The sequence below is a fragment of the Nanorana parkeri genome, unplaced genomic scaffold (genome assembly GCF_000935625.1).
Source record: "Nanorana parkeri isolate BGI_ZX_2015 unplaced genomic scaffold, ASM93562v1 scaffold2025, whole genome shotgun sequence".
NCBI classification, from domain to species: domain Eukaryota; kingdom Metazoa; phylum Chordata; class Amphibia; order Anura; family Dicroglossidae; genus Nanorana; species Nanorana parkeri.
The window spans coordinates 84,082-101,932 of record NW_017308293.1 but is presented as its reverse complement, the minus strand read 5'-3'; the positions used below and the strand labels follow the sequence as shown (position 1 = coordinate 101,932).

The following is a 17,851-nucleotide window of genomic DNA, read 5'->3' as shown; positions in this document are numbered from 1 at the left end:
GAGACTTTTACCGAGCGATGAACAAGGAGTGAGGATTATTGTTTGGGTTCCATGCCATGTGGTGTTCAGCAGTGCGATCTTCTCCTCACCCCAGTCTCGAGACTTATGTACTAATATTTCACCTGAGGTTATTTGATGTTTTTCCCTCAGCAGATTTCATGTTTTCCTGCTTCCGGGATAGTGTGGGCAAGTCACCATGACCTATATGTACATTGCTCTAACAGTCTTATAATAGTTATGTTTTAATTGTATGGTCTCATCTGCTATTACATGCGGATGGTGGGAAAGTATATTATTGCTGTTGAACCATTTATTTTCTCTCTCCTCCTTCTGGGTGTCGGCCCGTGCTCCTTTTCGTTCCCATTTGCGTGGAGCTGACTTTAGGTGGGGTGACCTGCGGTCCTGGAGACTGAGATGAGAATATTATGGTATCGCTGCTCTATGCGGTCCCTATGCTATGTTGATGTTCCATGTCATGGGTACCTGTATTCACTGATTCTCTTTACTCATATTTAACATACAGTAAGTGCTTATAACTACGAGTTACTACTTTGAGTGGATTTCCACTATGCTATATACTGGTTTCGGAGTTGGGGGGATGAGTGGGATGCTGCTTTGTTTTGTCACACCCCCACCTAGATTTTCACGGGGGGAGTTCCCTTTTGTGGGTGATCAATTGGGGTGGTTGCCCATTTTAGGGTGTTGTTTTTCTTTTCTATTGTTATTGCTACTCTCTTGACTTGCTTACTTTCTGACTTTCGTGATTCTATTTCCTATATCTCCTTATTCCTTTTTTTTTGCCTCTCCTAGCGCGGTGACTCACCTCTTTTGTGTATATGAAGGTGGCGATCATGTGCTCCCAACCTTGTAACCTATTGTCGCTGAATGTCAAGGGGTTAAAAATCCCGGAGAAAAGAACTACTGTACTCAATGAATTGCAACGTTCTTGGGCACAGATATGTTTTCCTCCAGGAAACGCATTTTCGTGTCTCCCAGATCCCCATATTCCAAAACCGCTATTATCCATTTGCTTATCATTAGGGATGCACTGATACCGTTTTTTCGGCATCGAGTACGAGTTTTACAGTACTTTTTTCCCCCCAGTAGCTCTTGATACCGAATACTGATACCGGAAGTCCTATTAAGAAAGCCGGGCGGCTTGTAATAACTCACCACCTGGCTTCCTGATTAGCCGGGAAGCCTGGCGGCGTGTAAAGACCCCCCAACCAGCTTCCCGATCAGCAGGGAATCCATCTCCGTGCTCCCTCGTCACCAGGTCATGAGGGAGCATGAAGCCAGCTTTCTGGCCAATCAGAAAGCCAGGAGGCGTGTAATGACACGCTACCCGGCTTCCTGATTGGCAGGCTCCATGCTCCTTCGTCACAAGTGACGAGGGAGCATGGAAACGGCTTCCCGGCCAATCAGGAAGCCGGGCAGTAATGACTCGCTGCCCGGCTTTCTATTACCGGAAGCTCAAGAATCGGGCTAGGCATCGGAGCATTTGGGCGAGTAACGGTACTCACCCAAATATTCGGCATCCGCACCGATACTAGTATCGGTACGGTGCATCCCTACTTATCATTGTGGCTCTCCAGATGGTAAGTCTAGAGGAGTCAGCATTAGTACATAAGAATATACAGTGGCAGTTTGTGGACCCTTGGCATGGTCCTGATGGTAGAACCATCTTTGTGAAGGGTACTGTAGGTCGAACCTTGTGTACATTTGCAAACCTGTACGTACCAAATATTGGTCAGATTTCTTATTTGGAGTCAACCTTGGAAAAGCTCTGTGATTTTACAGAGGGTCTATTGATCCATACTTTAACATGGTACTTGATCCTAATTTGGATAGTTCAAGGTCCTCTTCACACCTCTCTTACACTGCCCTCAGACGGGTCAAGACTTGCCTACGTCAATACCAGCTGGTAGATGTTTGGCGCTTGTTACACCCTACGGAACGTGACTATACCTTCTATTCTAACCCCCATGGCTCATACTCTCGGATAGACTGCTTCTTGATCCATCATCAAGATTTCCCTAAAGTGTGACTGGCATCTATTGGTGTATTTTCTCTTTCTGATCATGCCCTAAATTTTCTTATCTCTTGACTTACTACAGAAGGAAGATCGACAATAGAACTGGCGTTTAAACAAGTCTTTTTTTGCAGGACCCTCAGCTTGTAAGGGAGATCAATACCGAGTTGCCCACCTATTTTGCCTGTAACGACACGTTAGAATGTCACCCCATGATCTTATGGGAGGCACACAAGGCATACATCCATGGCTCATTTATTAAGATGGGCGCTAGACTTTAAAAATGCATATCGCCTGAAGGGAGACCTTACTAGTGGACATTTACCGCCTAGGATCTCTCCATAAGCAATACCTAGCCCGGTCGGTTCCTAATGAATTAACTGGTTTTTGGGAGCAACTGCAGTCCCTGTGTCTTGTTAAGGTGAAAGGTCTCTTGACCAGGTGTAAGCGTGCTCTCTACCAATTTGGCGATAAATGCGGCAGACCACAGGCAAAGGCATTAAGGACACAAAGAGGTCAATCATATATCTGAGGTGGTTTCTCACTCGGGTACGAAGATGGTTAAGACTACTGACATAGCTGCTGTTTTCAAGGATAATTACTCCTCTATATATATTATTAAAGCCCACACTCAATCGTGGGTCGAGCTGGATTTAAGAGCCAAGATATCTCAATACTTCTTGGAGTCAGGAATGCCGGCTCTGTCCTAAGAGGTGGTACAATCTATGGAAGCCCCAATTATGGTCGAATAACTAACTATAGCTATTGGTCAGACTAATACTGGTAAAGCCCTGGGACCATATGGCCTTTCCCTATCCTACTATATAACATTCCTGAAAATCCTGTCACCACATTTCTTGAGAGGCTATAATGCAGTTGGAAGGGGAACTGCATTCCTCGAGGACTCTTTGAGGGCTCACATTACCCTTATCCCGAAGCCGGACAAGGATACCTTGCTGAGTCTGAACTATAGGCCCATCTCGCTGCTCAACTCCGACTTGAAGTTCCGTCTTGTCCCCCATTTACAAAATATCATTCATTTGGATCAGGTCGGCTTTATTCCCACTAGAGAGGCTCGGGACAATGTTGTTCAGGTGCTGGATGTCATCCATGCCTCTTCCGTTCGGTCGAGGCCCTTATGCTTCTCTCTATGGATGCCGAGAAGGCCTTTGGCCGAGTGGACAGGACATTCATGGAGATGACCCTTAGGGATTTGGGCCTGGGGGACTTTATGATGATGTGGATTATGGCAATCTACTCCTCTCCTACAGCACAAGTTAGAGTGAATGGCATGCTTCGGACGCATTTACTATGTCCAATGGCAAGTGACAGGGATGCCCTCTCTCCCCTCTGATCTTCATTATCACCCTAGAACCTTTTTTGCGTAAGATCAGGGACAATTGTAACATTTCAGGGGTCGGACTTGGTAAAGGGGGAACGCACAAGATAATGGCATTCGCCGATGACTTATTGTTCTTTCTCACCAATCCAAACGTTTGATATCTATAGAGCAACATCCCTCTTTCTCATCAACTTTCAGAAGTCAATGACTCTTAATATATCCATCCCTAGCTTTCAGCTGCTTGCCCTTCAAACAGCTTTCCCATTCTGAAGGTCAGCCAATTTGTTGCGCTACTTGGGTTCTAATATACCGACTGGTCTCTCATGTACATTTGCACTTCATTTCCCTACTCTCCTCAGGAAATTCGGTTGGACCTATCGAAATGGCATCCTGGCATGTTCTCGTGGTTCGGTAGATGCAATATCCTGAAAATGAATGTTATGCCTTGTATTCTCTACCTTTTGCAGACTCTACCATATCCCGCAGTCTTTTCTTAGGACCATCAACAGTGCTTTTGTTCAATTGTTATGGGCCCACAGACATCCCAGAATTAAGTTGACGATGCAAGGTTTACACAAGGCTAATGAGGGCATCGGATTACCTGATGTAGCCAGGTATCATGCTGCGTGTCATCTTACGAGGGTGATAGATTGGTGAAGACACAGTTCCTTAAAACAGTGGATAGGAATTGAACAGTCTGTGGTCGAGCTTTCTGTTTGTATTGCCCTGGTGTAGGGATGTGATCCCAGCGTCGGTGAGAGCGCACCCCACTATAGGCCCAACCCGGATGATTTTTCGCAAATTCTTCCAACTGGATGACATTTCTCCAACTTCCTCCCCCTTCTTTCCAATTCTTGGCAATCCCAGTTTCACTCCAGGAGTGGAGACGGAAGCGCCACAACCTAGCGCAATAAGTGTGTTGAGAAGCTTGGGGGCGGGCGGTGTTCAACTCACCTGTGAAAGGGTGGGTACTCACTTAGACAGGTGGTTGAGACCGTTGTTTGGCGGTTACAGGAGTGATAAAGCTGTACTCATCTTCATTCGGCGGTAGCGTTATGGACCCAGGTGCAATGGATGGAAAGGAATAACACAGGTGGTGAGGTTTGAGGAAGGCCAAAGGCAAACAAGGACTTCTGTAACTCACCGTTAAGTTAGTAGAGATGCGTTGTGAACGACGGAGGTGTGGTGCATGGCTGGTGGTGGTATCGCAGGTGGTGTCCTGTTTTGATCTCTGTGGAGAATCAAGTGGATGATCCTGAGGATGGGAGTGGAGGCGGAGGAGGAAAGGAGGCTGGAGTCTCCACCGATGGGCACCAGAGAGGAGGCAACTTATTGGGCGGTGCCAGTGGGCAAGGACGCTGCCATGTTGTGCAGGCGCTCGGCTGTTCAGGAAACGCCGTCTCGTTATGTGGGCGGGGCGTCCTGGCCGAACTGACGAGGCACGAGCTTCCCCTTGGCGGTGTGGAGGGGCTGAGTCCGCCGGAGACAGGTGGGTGTGGTGATGGGCGCCACTAGTGGCGAGCAAGCGCTGATGCGCTGGAGGCAATGTGATAGGTGCGTGAAATGTCGGCCGCACGAAATTGACAGCAGGGAGGAGTGTGTGAACAACTCCAATTCCTGAAGGCAAGGCGACGCGTTTTGAAGATAGCTCTTATTCAAGCCTGGGTGCAAAACAGGACACCACCTGCGATACCGCCACCAGCTACGCACCACACCTCCGTCGTTGACAACGCATCTCTACTAACTTAACGGTGAGAAGTCCTTGTTTGCCTTTGGCCTTCCTCCAACCTCACCACCTGTGTTATTCCTTTCCATCCATCGCACCTGGGTCCATAACGCTACCGCCGAATGAAGAAGAGTACGGCTTCATCACTTCTGCAACCCCGAACAACGCTCTCAACCACCTGTCTAAGCGAGTACCCACTCTTTCACGGGTGAGTTGAACACAACCCACCCCCAACCTTCTCAACACACTTATTGCGCTAGGTTGTGGCGCTTCCGTCTCCAATTTCTGGCTTTTAGCACACACATCGGACACCCCGGTCCGGACATAACAGAAGCCGCACACCAGCACAAGACCTCCCGGAATACTGTCTTTTCCCTTTATTTTCCCTATGGGACCACCCATTTCCCGTCTTTAGTTGAGCCCCACAATTCCCCACCCCACTCCCCCCTCACCACCCCTCGAAGAGCGCTGAAAACGGGACATTTCTCCTAATTTTCTCTAATGTACTCCAGGAGTGGAGGACACCTGTTTCTGTGCCCATGCCGCTGATAACATCTTAGGGTTAAACATTTTCTTCAACGGGATAACTGGGTTTCCATGGCGGAATTGTTGTCGGACCCCCAGTGGAAACCCTTGGGATTTTGGAGTAGAGTACAACTGTCACACTTTCTTCGTTTTTTACCTTCTCCAAAGGACATTGTCCATCCGCCGATGGCGTTTGAAAGAGAGTGCGAACTTGGCTTACCTCTCAGAGACACAGTGTCTATCATGTACTTTTTGCTGAATTCCCCCCAGGGGCTATGTTCCTCACTTTTTTGATAAATGGGATTGTGACTTATGGATCCAGTTTTCCTCAGAACAAAAGAATACACATCTTCTTTATGCCCACAAAACGTCCAGATGTACTAAGTTCCAGGAGTCGATTTACAAGGTTCTGACCCGTTGGTATAGGACTCCTGCTACCCTTCATAGACCTATGCCCTCGCTTCCCCCTGACTGTTGGCGCTGTGGTCAACCGGGGGGGCACTTTGCTCCATGTGTTTTGGGAATGCCCTCCACTTCAACCGTTTTGGGAGGCAGTAAGAACCATATTGCAAAAATGTATGGATCAGTCGATTCCAATGGCTCCAGCGTTCTTTCTCCTGCACCATAATGAGATACCAAAAAAACATATTTGAACTCAGTGTTGCCTCACATGACTAATGCGGTAAGAAGCTACATACCTGTTTTGTGGAGAAATACTTGCCCTCCGACTATTAGCATGTGGTTGAGTAAACTGAATGAAATCTGGAGAATGGAGGACTTGATTGCATCATCCCAAGGGACGAACGATAAATTTTGCAAAACTTGGTTCTCATGGACAGAATTTGTCTTCTCTCTGGACTACGCTACCCTTCTCGCCTCTAATGGCCCACAGACACTTAGGTTACTGGCCTGATGCGGGGTCCGTTACCCGCTAGGAGAGATGCCCGTTATAATATCCCTTCTTTTTTCATACCTCTCCTTCTACCTGTTTATTTATATTTTGTTTCACATTTATTTCCGCTTACATGCATGTTTATGTCCATGTTTTGTCTTTCATCTGCTTCTGTGTTGTATATTCTATGTTTGCTCTTGGTCTACTTTCCTACTCTCTTTTCTTTCCTTGTCTTTCTGCCATTTCATGCTGCGCTCTGATACGTCCCTATCATGCTTCCCCCCATGTCGTCAGTGACTTACTCGAGTATACCTCTCGACATAATGGTTTTCTACTGATACCCTACAATAGGGGTGGGGACCGAATAATGGTTATGTTTTTTTCCCTTTGTTCTTATTTTTCTCTCTTTTTTATCGCTTTTCTTATGTGATACTTTCAAAAATCTCAAAATCTTAAGGATCCATGCTTTCGAGTTAGTCCAAAATGTCTGTAATGAGATACGTTCGTTTTTTGATGTTTTACATTTTATTTATAGTATTTTTGTATGGATTCTTATATTTTGACAAAAAACACTTGTCGAACTGGGGGGTTGGGAGTGTCTCTGTATTCACAGGACTCTGTCTTCTACTCTACAAGGCTGCAACATGGTTCTCTGTACACCCCTTTACCATGTTTTACAGGGTAGATGTGGCTGAATCAGTGGGTGCCAACTTCAAGTTCATGTGTGCAGTTCTTACCTGCCGCTTATCACAGACTGCTTTTGGACCACCAATAGTCATTTAATCTACAGTGCTTTGTCCCTCAATAAATGATGGAGAAAATAGGATTTTTGTGTAATTTCTAATTTTGAAGTCCTTTTCTCCATTGTTCATTAAAGGACAGCTGTGCCCCATCTGGTGTACTATTGTTGTTGACCTGTTGTCATAGTTTGATTTTTTTGGTACATACAAAAAGTGCTATTATGTGACCGCCATATCCAGCACTTATAATTTCCTATTATTTTTTTCCCGTAGTTAGACTATTAAGTTACAGTACCTAACCAAAAGTGAACAGAGTTATTAAGGAACTTGAATGAAAAGGAGCATCGTTTTCTACTGGATTTTCTTTTTTTTCCTGGGGTGTACTAATAGTAAGCTAAACTAAGAATCAACAGGCTACAAATAATCAGATTTTAAAGAGTGCAATTTCTACTGCAGCTCTGCTCTTTTTCTCTCATAACTGTTATAATACAGACATCAAGGATAGTATGATAGGAGTGTCTGTAGTAAACTCGTGAAACAAACATCGACCAGTGTTAACATATTTCATGACCTTCAAAAAACTGGGTTGCCTTTACCAACCATTTCTAACACTTCTGCTCAATTTTAGATGTGCATCCATGGATCACAACCACGTAGAAGGTAATTCACCTTCACAGACTATGTCCCCAGTTCATGAATTAGCTTATATGGAGGAGGATAAGTTCCAAAAGATATATGAGAAAGTCAATTAAATAAAGATTCTTGCATCTGTGCTCACAGGAGAAGATTGAACACTTCAGGATGTCTCAGCTATTGGAGGTGCTGTGCCTTTAACAAGAAAGGATTGCAGTCTGTTTCAGCAGGCTCTGTTTGTTGATAACTGGGGGATGGTAGTGCTGATGAATGGATGATCCTTCCTTACAGAGAGGGAGAGAGACCTCCAGCTGAGGAGATGGTGTACTTCAATGGAATGCGTCAGCAGCAAGAAACTTGTAACAGGAGCAATGGTAGCTGTGATTTGTTAGAGGAATGTCCAGACACAGTCCTGGTTTGAAAGGAGCAGGAGGTGGATTTCTACCGTATAAGATACTGAAATGTATTCCTATATATTCTGGAATCCAAAATCCTTTCTACCTCGTATTCCTTTTGTTCCCCCACCATAATTGGGGATGCAGGAGGTGGATTACGATTGGGGAAAGCATTTGACTTGTGAGGATTCAGTTGAGAGACATGGAATGTGGGATGGACTTTAAGGTCCAGCGGTAACTCCATTCGAATGGCACCTTGGTTTATCACCTTTTGAATAGGGAAAGGACCAATATGTAAGCTACTGAATTTTTTTAAAGGGAGTTTTCAGTTGTAGGTTCTTCGTGGATAGCCAAACCAGGTCTCCTACTTAGAAGGGAGGTGGTTCCCTTCTTCTTTGATCATAATAGAACATTTGCCTCTTCTGAGCCATCTTAATGGTACTTTTTAATTGTTCCTAGATCTGTTGAAGGTTTTGTAAATAATTCTCTATCACTAGATTGTTGGTAGTGGTGATCTGAGGTGGGAGGAAGGAAGGATGGTAACCATAATTAGCGAAAAAGGGTGTTTAATTTGTAGAACTAGAGAGTTGTTGTAAGAGAACTCAGTGAGTGGAAGTAGATCATGCCAATCATCCTGCAGATGAGTACAGTAACATCAGATGTACTGTTCCAGGTATTGATTGATTCTCTCAGTTTGACTGTTTGTTTGTGGGTGGTGTGCACTGGAGCATCCATGTTCGATCTGTAGTTTTGAACAGAGTGCCTTACAGAATTTTGATATAAACTGCGAGCCCCTGTCTGAGATACAATTCTTAGGGAGTCCATGTAGTTTGATGATATTAAATATCAGGGCATCAGCAGTCTCTTTAGATGTGGGTAATTTTTTTATGGTACGAAATGTGCCATCTTTGTCAACAAATCAACCACAACAAAAATGGTGTTGTAACCTTCTGATGGCCGTAAGTCTACAATGAAATCTAGAGAGATAGACTGCCAGTGTTTATCAGGTATGGGTAGATTAGTCAATAATCCAAATGCAGGTTTGTTGTCGTGTTTTGCACAGATACAGACTTCACAGGAGTTTACATGTTCTTGTATGGTTTTCCTTATGGAGGGCCACCAGAAATGACGATTAACAAGGTTTAAGGTCCTTGTAATTCCTGGATGTCCTGCGAGTGGGGCATCATGGGATAACTTTAGAATCTGACAATGAAGAGGTGGAGGTATGAAAAGTTTATCTCCCTTGTAGAGGAAGCCCTCTGCATTAGAGTTTAGTCCTTCCAGGGAAGGTGCAGCTCGTAGTGCCACTTTGAGGTCCTGTTTTAAATTGCAAATTGTGTTGATGAACTTCTCCTGCTGTATGATGTAATTGTGGGAATTGGTACAGATGGAAGCTTCATCTTTTCTAGAGAGTGCATCTGCCTTCCCGTTTTTGGAGCCGGGGTCTATAAGTAATTATAAAGTTGAACCTCTCAAAGAAGAAGGCCCACCTTATTTGTCTGGATGGTAGCGTTTTATACCTCTGTAGATATTGAAGATTGTGATGATCAGAAAGAATTACAATAGGTAACTGAGTGCCTTCTAATAGGTGTCTCCAGGGGGCGTGGCTTGGCGCATGGAGCGGTGAGACGTGTATCGGCTCGTCTCCCGCTCGAGGGCACATTAAACTGCAGACAGCAGCGGCTTCCTAGCCCACAAACACCGGCAATGAGTGACCAGAGGAATAAGAGCAAAAGGCAAGGGAAAAAAGGACCCGCGCCGTGGGAATTAACCCAATTTTTCAACCGAACGGCACCCGCAGCCTCTGACTCTGCATCCACACATGCAGCCAAGATGGCGCCGCCGGAGCTCTCTCCAGCACACTCTGAGACTCCTACTGTGGATCAGGTGAGCCAGACACGGGAGGGACACTCACCCCAGAGTCCAGGGGGTCTATCCCAGCACTCCAGGAGCATGTCACAGGCCTCACTCAGCTCACAAGAAGGTTGGGACATGGAGGCATACATAAAAGCCTTGCCCACCATGAAGGACATAGAATCCTGCTTCTCGCGCCTGGAGAACATGTATAAAAGGGAAATGTTCACCTTAAAGAAGGACTTAAACAACAGATTAGAAGATATAGAGAAATACTCTGCTGAATTACGCTCCCACGTACAGCTGCATCTTGGGTAAGCTGGAGCTTCCACAAGTCGCCCTTCCGGACTGGCCTCTCACACCGACCCTACCCGGTTTTGTACCAGCGTCACCCTGGATGCAAAAGTTGAGGAAATCTGCTGGGCGGGCAGAGGCCTCATCCTCCTCCAAAACTTGACTGGTGACCCACTCGCCTCTACACTTCTCCACCCCCGGCGTGCTGGAGGGGACGCAACTTTCGGCAGAAGTAGTGTGATCCCTGCCGTTCACTGGTTGTTACCCGGTGCCCCACTTGGGAAGTAATCCCCTTCCCCCCCCTTTTTTCCTTATTTCCTTCCTTTATCAGTTCTCCTCTATCTGGTTTCTTCCCTCCCTTTCTACAACTTTCCTAACATATCAGGATGTTTGAAATATTAGTTAGGAGAAGGTATTAAGCGGTGTAGACACAAGCTACAATACCTGACCATGCAAGCTAGAGTCCCACCATACATTTTGTGGATATGACCATAGTGATGAGGACCCTTTCTACATTGTTGTATGAGTAGCCAAGAACTGCCTTAGCTTTATCATGCCTCCTGATGTCATGATGTTGATTTTTATGTCCTTCTTGAGTTTTGATACTGAATGTTATGAAACTTGTTTAAGAAAATGCTAATAAAAATTGATTCAACACTAATAGGTGTCTCCAATTTTCAAGAGCTGATTAGATGGCCAAGAGCTCTTTTTCACCTACAGAATAGTTTGTTTCAGCTGCATTCAGGCAGCGTGAATAGAATGCCACTAGGTGAAGGGGAGAGTCCTTTGATTGCCTTTGTGAAAGAACAGCTCCTATTGCAAGTTGTGAGGCATCAACTTCCAATGTATATTGGAGGTGAGGGTCAGGTAGCTGCAAAATGGGGGCTGTAGTGAAATGATGTTTCAATTTCTCGAAGGCATGTTGAGCCATGTTATCCCAGAGGAACTTTGAGGTGGAACTTGTTAGTTGTGTTAAGGGTTTTACGATGGCAGAAACGTTTTTTATACATTTTCTGTAGACGTTTGAAAACCTCAGAAACCTCTGTAGAGCTTTTCTAGAATGGGGACGAGGCCAATTGAGGATGCAGCTTATTTTTTCTTTATCCATCTGTATGCCTTCATTAGAAATAATGTATCTCAGGAATTAAATGGTGGTGGTTTTGAATATACATTTCTCTAGTTTTGCGCATAGATTGTGTACCCTCAGTCTTGCTAGGACCCATCGTACATGTTTGCGATGGTCCTCCACATTACTGGAATAGATGAGAATATCATCAAGGTAAATGACCACACATATGTCTAACAAATCATGGAATATGTAGTTTATGAAATACTCGAATGTTGCGGGGGCATTGCATAGCCCGAATGGCATAACTAAGTATTCATACAACCCATATCTGGTACGAAACGCAGTCTTCCACTCATCTCCGTCTCTTATACGTATGAGGTTGTATGCGCCTTTAGGATCCAATTGTGTGAATAGTTTTGCTGTTTGTAGTCTTTCTGAGAGTTCTGGTATAAGGGGTAGAGGATATCTGTTTTTTATGGTTATTTTGTTGATTTCTCGATAATCAATGATGGGCCTAAGGCTGTGATCTTTATTTTGTACAAAAAACATTCTGGCCCTGGCGGGAGATGATGATGGTCGAATAAAGCCTTTTTTCAGATTGTCTGGTAAATATTCTTTGAGATGTTCTAACTCTGGTTCAGATAGTGGATATAGGCGACCCACTCATATCTTACTGTCTGGTAGCAAATCAGTAGGACAGTCGTAGGGTCTGTGTGGGGGTAGGGCTTCGGCTTTCTTTTTACAAAAGACATCTTTAAAGTCCTGATATGGAATAGGTATTCCAATAATCCTCTCTGGCTTTTCCTCGACCTGTGTTTGTAGAAGAGAAGTAGAGCAGAAGCAGGTATCCATACAGTAATTGGAGTTTAATTCGAGGGTTAATTTGTCCCAGAGAAACAAGGGTTTATGTAGGAGTAGCCAAGGTAGCCCGAGAACGATAGGAAAATGTGAAGAGGGGATCACATCAAAGGTCATAAACTCAACATGGTTATTGTTAGATATAACCATGATGGGTTGAGTTTGATGAGTAATGGGACCTGATTCTAATGTGGCAACATCCATGATTCTGACTGACACCGGATTAGCTTTTTTAATTGTTGGCATTTTATTAGTATTAACAACATTCAAATCGATGAAGTTTCCGCAGGCACCCGTATTAACCATGGCCTCCATGTTGATCCTTCTTTGGTTCCACTGTAAAATTAATTTGATTTTAAAATAATTAGAAATAGTAGGGTTAGGGGGTACTACTTTACATATGAGATGTGACTCACCCGGATTCTTTTTCTTCAACAATTGACAATTCACAACAACATGTTTAGCAGAAGCGCAATACATGCAAAGCTGTAGGTTTCTTCGTCCAAGTCTCTCAGCTTGAGTGAGGGGGCTTTTAATTGTGCCTATTTCCATTGGTGTCTCTAGGTCACTAGGGGTAACTTTGTGAGGACTGTATTTAATTCCCAAAGATTTTTCTGATCATTTTTCTCGTAGACGTCTATCTATGGAGATGCTGAGTTGAAATGCGTCTAGAGTGGAAGGTAACTCGGTTCTGGCAAGTTCATCCTTAACTGCCTCAGCTAAGCTTAGTCTGAATTGATTTCTTAGAGTAATGTTATTCCACTCAGATTCAGTGGACCATCTTTTGAACTCAGCAATATAGTCCTCTACAGGTCTTTTCCCGTTTCAATGAACGTAACGCAGTTTCTGCAGTAAATTGTTTGCAAGGAGGATCTTCGTATAATAAACAAATTGAGGCACAGAATTCAGTAAAGGAATCCAAAATGGGATCTTCCCTTTCTAGGAAAGTGTTTGCCCAGGCTCTGGGCTCACCCCTTAGATATTATATGGTGGTGCAAACTTTAACTCTTTCTGTTGAATAAGTTCTCGGTTTCAGACTATACATCAGTTTGCATGCATTTAAAAATTCCTTGAATTTCTTCCTGTCACCAGAGAATGTATCAGGGGACTCACTTTTGGTTCAGTTAGTTCGTTAGGGGGAGGCCTGTTAGCGAGGTTCTGTGAGATGTATGATTTCAGAGTTTCATTTTCCACAGTGACTGTCTGTGTAAGGGCTTCAAGTTTCTGATTGAATGCCACCATGTGTTTGTAATCTCCGCTGGATCCATTGTGGATCAGATCAAACTGTAACACTTCTGCTCAATTTTAGATGTGCGTCTATGGATCACAACTGCGGAGAAGGTAATTTACCTTCACAGACTATGTCACTCAGTTAAGGGAGACACTACAGTTCATAAACAAGTTGTATGAAGGTAAAATTATAAGTCCCCAGTTCATGAATTAGCTTATATGGAGGAGGGGGAGGATAAGTACCAAAAGATATATGAGAAAGTCAATTAAATAAAGATACTTGCATTTGTGCTGACAGGAGAAGATTGGAACACTTCAGGATGTCTCAGCTATTGGAGGTGCTGTGGCTTTAACAAGGAAGGATTGCAGTCTGTTTCAGCAGGCTCTGTTTGTTGAGAGCTGGGGGATGGTAGTGCTGATGAATGAATGATCCGTCCTTACAGGGTGGGAGAGAGACCTACAGCTGAGGAGATGGTGTACTTCAATGGAATCCAGTAACTTTTGTGACAGGAGCAATGGTAGCTGTGATTTGTTAGAGGAATGTCCAGACAGTCCCGGTTTGAAAGGAGCAGCTGCTGCGATCGTGAGAGGGATAAGTCCAGTGACAGTCTGCTTCTGACAAGGAAGGAATGTCTGGGGAGAGACAGCGGCAGCGTGTCATCCAGCAAGGTACTGCAGTAGAGCGAGGGGGGAGAGAGATCACAGTGCAGACAGGAGCGGTGATACCGCCCAGCGTCTACACATTGAACTGACACTGGGCAATTGAATCTGGCGCTTTAAGCCAGGTATGAGGGTGGAGCTGAATGACGCTGCAGCTGAGGGGGCGCTGCCATGCAAGGAGACTGGAACGAAGGGGAGGTGAGTATATTACACCATTCAGCTTTTACCAAACCAGATACAAAAATGGAAGAATTTGACAGTATAACCTCTTTTTTCTACTAATATAACATAGCTTACCATACAAGCAGTGCTCCAAATATCAGCAGGAGGTCCATAGGCAGCACCAATCAACACCTCCACGGCTCGGTATTGCCGTGTCTGAATATCATCAGTGAAATGTTTGTGCTTCAAAAACAAGAATGAACATAAGCTGCATTTTCTATTTACATACAGTTGAGATCTGATTATCAGCATTTGCATGCATCTGTAAAATACTTACCACCCAACAGGCATTCCCCAGATCTGCAATCTTGACAGAAATGTTGTCAGCATTCTGTGGGTCTAGAGGGTTGATCAGGAAATCTGTGGCTTTGAATGACACTGCATGAAGAGAAAAGAGATTTACTTGTTTTTAGGAAGGCTTTTTTTAAGGGGACTTGGGGCCTTCACCTGTTTCAGGATGTATGGAAGTCTTGTTGTACTCCTTACCGGATAACCCTATAACAAGGGGAGGGTGCTCGCAGTGACTGCGGATGGCACCGCTAGTTGCATGAATCACTTGAAGAAATGTCACCAGCACACCAAACGCCCTTCACCAAATTGATTGATTATTGTCCATCCCCCTTTACTATAAGACAAATTGCAGCAGCTTCTATGATACGGACTGGCTCTACCTTTTGTTTTTTTTTTTATGTTCATGTATATGAATCATTTATCCCTTTAAAGCCTTATTCTGTTCTGCAACATTATGTTGGGGATTCATTATATACTGTATGTGTAGGCCGATGACTATATTGTTTTTAACTGCATTTGTCACTGTGGTAACACGTTCATCACTGGATCCTACCCAGCTATAGGATTTTGATATAGACTTTGCTTCTTTTTTTCTCTAATTCTCTAATTTTAGCAACAAGTGGCATATTTTTGTGTCACTGTGTGGTGGCTCGTTCTTTCCATTGCCCCTTCTTGGTTTGAAGTTCACATTGGCCGGGGCTTGCAGTTACGGCCGCCTCTCTGTGCGATCAATACGATCTCTGATGCAATGCGCATGCGCGGACGAACTGTCATTTACCTCTCCTTCCCATCTGGAACGCAAGCCTGAACAGCCCTGCGCTTCACACAACGGGTATGAGTGCGGGCGAGGAGGGGGGGGGGCTTACGCGCAATATGGCGTCCGGCTGCCTTGGCAAACACCTGTGCCTCTTCAAACTAACGGCCAGCACTCGTTTGCACACCACTTGGGCATCTAATCTGCTGCAGGTTAGTGATTTTTGAAACCCTTATGGCGGGAGTTGGTCCAGTGATGATGCTGCTTCTATGGGAGGGGCCTGTTTTTATTCACTGTTTGATGTCCATTTAAGGCTAATGGTTGTACAATTCTATGTCATTCTGAGCCTGATGAAGGGGACCCTTTGAGGCCCCGAAAGCACTTGTATTGAATGATCTTGTGTCATTAAATGGACTTTTGTTAATTAATCATACGGTGTGCTGGTGACATCATTTCTTCTTCTGTGTTAATCACGGTGCCGTCCGTGGTCACTACAAGCACCCACCCATTTGCACGGGCTTCTCTGATGTTCCGGTAAGGAGTGCAGCAAGGCTTTTTTGTTTTTTTCCTATTTTATTAAGCCGCAAAGAAACTTTAAAAAGTATGATAAAAATAAAACTTTTATTCAAAGGTTTTAAACTTGTAGGCGCAATATAAGTATTTTTATCAAATAAAACAACAGTAGGCAAACAAGTAGTAAACAATAAATGTCCACAACACTTTTTTTTCAAGTAAGTGCATCTAGAAAAGTAAAAAAAAAAAACAGAACACAAAACCTAGACTACATGCAAAATTAATGAATTACTATATGTCCGAATATACGAAAAATGTATTCGGGCACATAATAATTTGTTTGAGAATGTGCGGTGGCCATGTTGGCCACCGGCGTGTTCTGTGAATGCGTGCCACCATCTTGGAAGCGGGGAGCATGACGTTACATGACGCCATGCATGCGTGGCGTCAGGTGACGCCACACGCCGATATTGGCCCCACCATCTTGGTGTATACCTAGATATACACCAAGATGGCGGTACCCAACACGTGTGGTGTTATATGATGTCATGCTCCATGCCTACAGAACAAGCCAATGGCTGAATCTAAAATAGCTTAAAAATGTGTTTTGTCTGAAGAAACGAATGAAACGTTTTTAGTTTTCGTTCATTTCATTTGAAATTAATTTTTACTCTTCGCACATGTCCAAAAATATGTGTGTGGGGGGTAGGGGGGGGAGAAGGGGGGCATTTTTCACTTTTTAAAAATAATTTTTTACATTTTTTATTATTTTTGTTATAATTTTTTATTTTTATTATTTATTTATTGATTGTTTTTACTGTTGGGGGCTTCGGGGAAATATTAGGGGTCCAAACAGACCCCTGACATTTACCTTTTAAAATAGAAAAGAAATTGAGGACACCAAATCCCTTAATTTCTTTTTCAGCAGCCTCAGCACTCAATGAATCGGAAGCACTCAGTACAGAGGCTTCCCATTCATTCAGAAATTGCTGATAGTAAAATATCTACTATCAGCAATTTCTGAATGGGGAGGAGCCTCTGTAGTGAGTGCTCCTCCCCATTGAGGAAATCTTAAATGAACAGGATATGATGTAAATCACAGCCTGATCATTCATAACTGGGGACACATAGTACTATGTGTCCCCAGTTATTTACAAACACTGGAGTGATCAGACAATCACTCCAGTGTTTGTCCTTCACACAAAGAGAACCGGTAAATATCAATGATATTTACCAATCCCTCGCTCTGCCACACACAGAGCCGCTGTCATCCTGAAACTGACAGGATGACAGCGGCTCCGATCTCCCCCGCTCGGCCATCCTGACAGCTGCGGGTGCGGCTTCTCTCCCCCTCACCTCTCGCCCATCCTGACAGCAGGCAGCGAGAAGCCGCCCCGAGGACGAGCTGTGTCGGCCGCCTGGCGCCTTTGTTGCCATGGTGCCCTCTGCGGCCGCACAGCTCGCACACCCCTAAGGCCGGCCCTGTATACCCCATGTACAGTCAACTATATGCAGTTTCTAAGGGCTCTAATCAAACAAGTATAATAAAAGGTTCCACCTGTAGTGTGGCAAGCATGCAAAAGCAGCAGAACATATGAAGAGAGTAATGATGAGTTTTGGGTTCACGTCTACCATGTGTTTGCAGCAAATCCTGTGGGTTTGGAATTTGTGGTCCTGAAGTATGGCCAGCCAGCTATAAAGGACTTTTGTTTCAGTGTTTTGTGATAGGGCCTTTTAAAGCTTGAGGTGATCAAAGTGCAGCATTAACTTGTTGCAACCATTGTGTTTGAAGCTACATTTTGTTTGCATACACATTATATA

At 44.3% G+C, this 17,851-nt stretch overlaps 1 protein-coding gene across 1 annotated transcript in view; it reads right to left on the bottom strand.

Moving 5' to 3' along the window:
- Positions 1-17,851, bottom strand: part of LOC108800438 (SRSF protein kinase 3-like) — an 81,308-nt gene that overhangs the window by 27,789 nt on the left and 35,668 nt on the right. Inside the window, exons 3-4 of the mRNA XM_018572423.1 lie at positions 14,750-14,850; positions 14,548-14,655 (exon numbers count right to left, since the gene is read on the bottom strand). Of these exons, the coding sequence (XP_018427925.1) occupies positions 14,548-14,655; positions 14,750-14,850 (209 nt within the window). The remainder of the gene's footprint in view (positions 1-14,547; positions 14,656-14,749; positions 14,851-17,851) is intronic.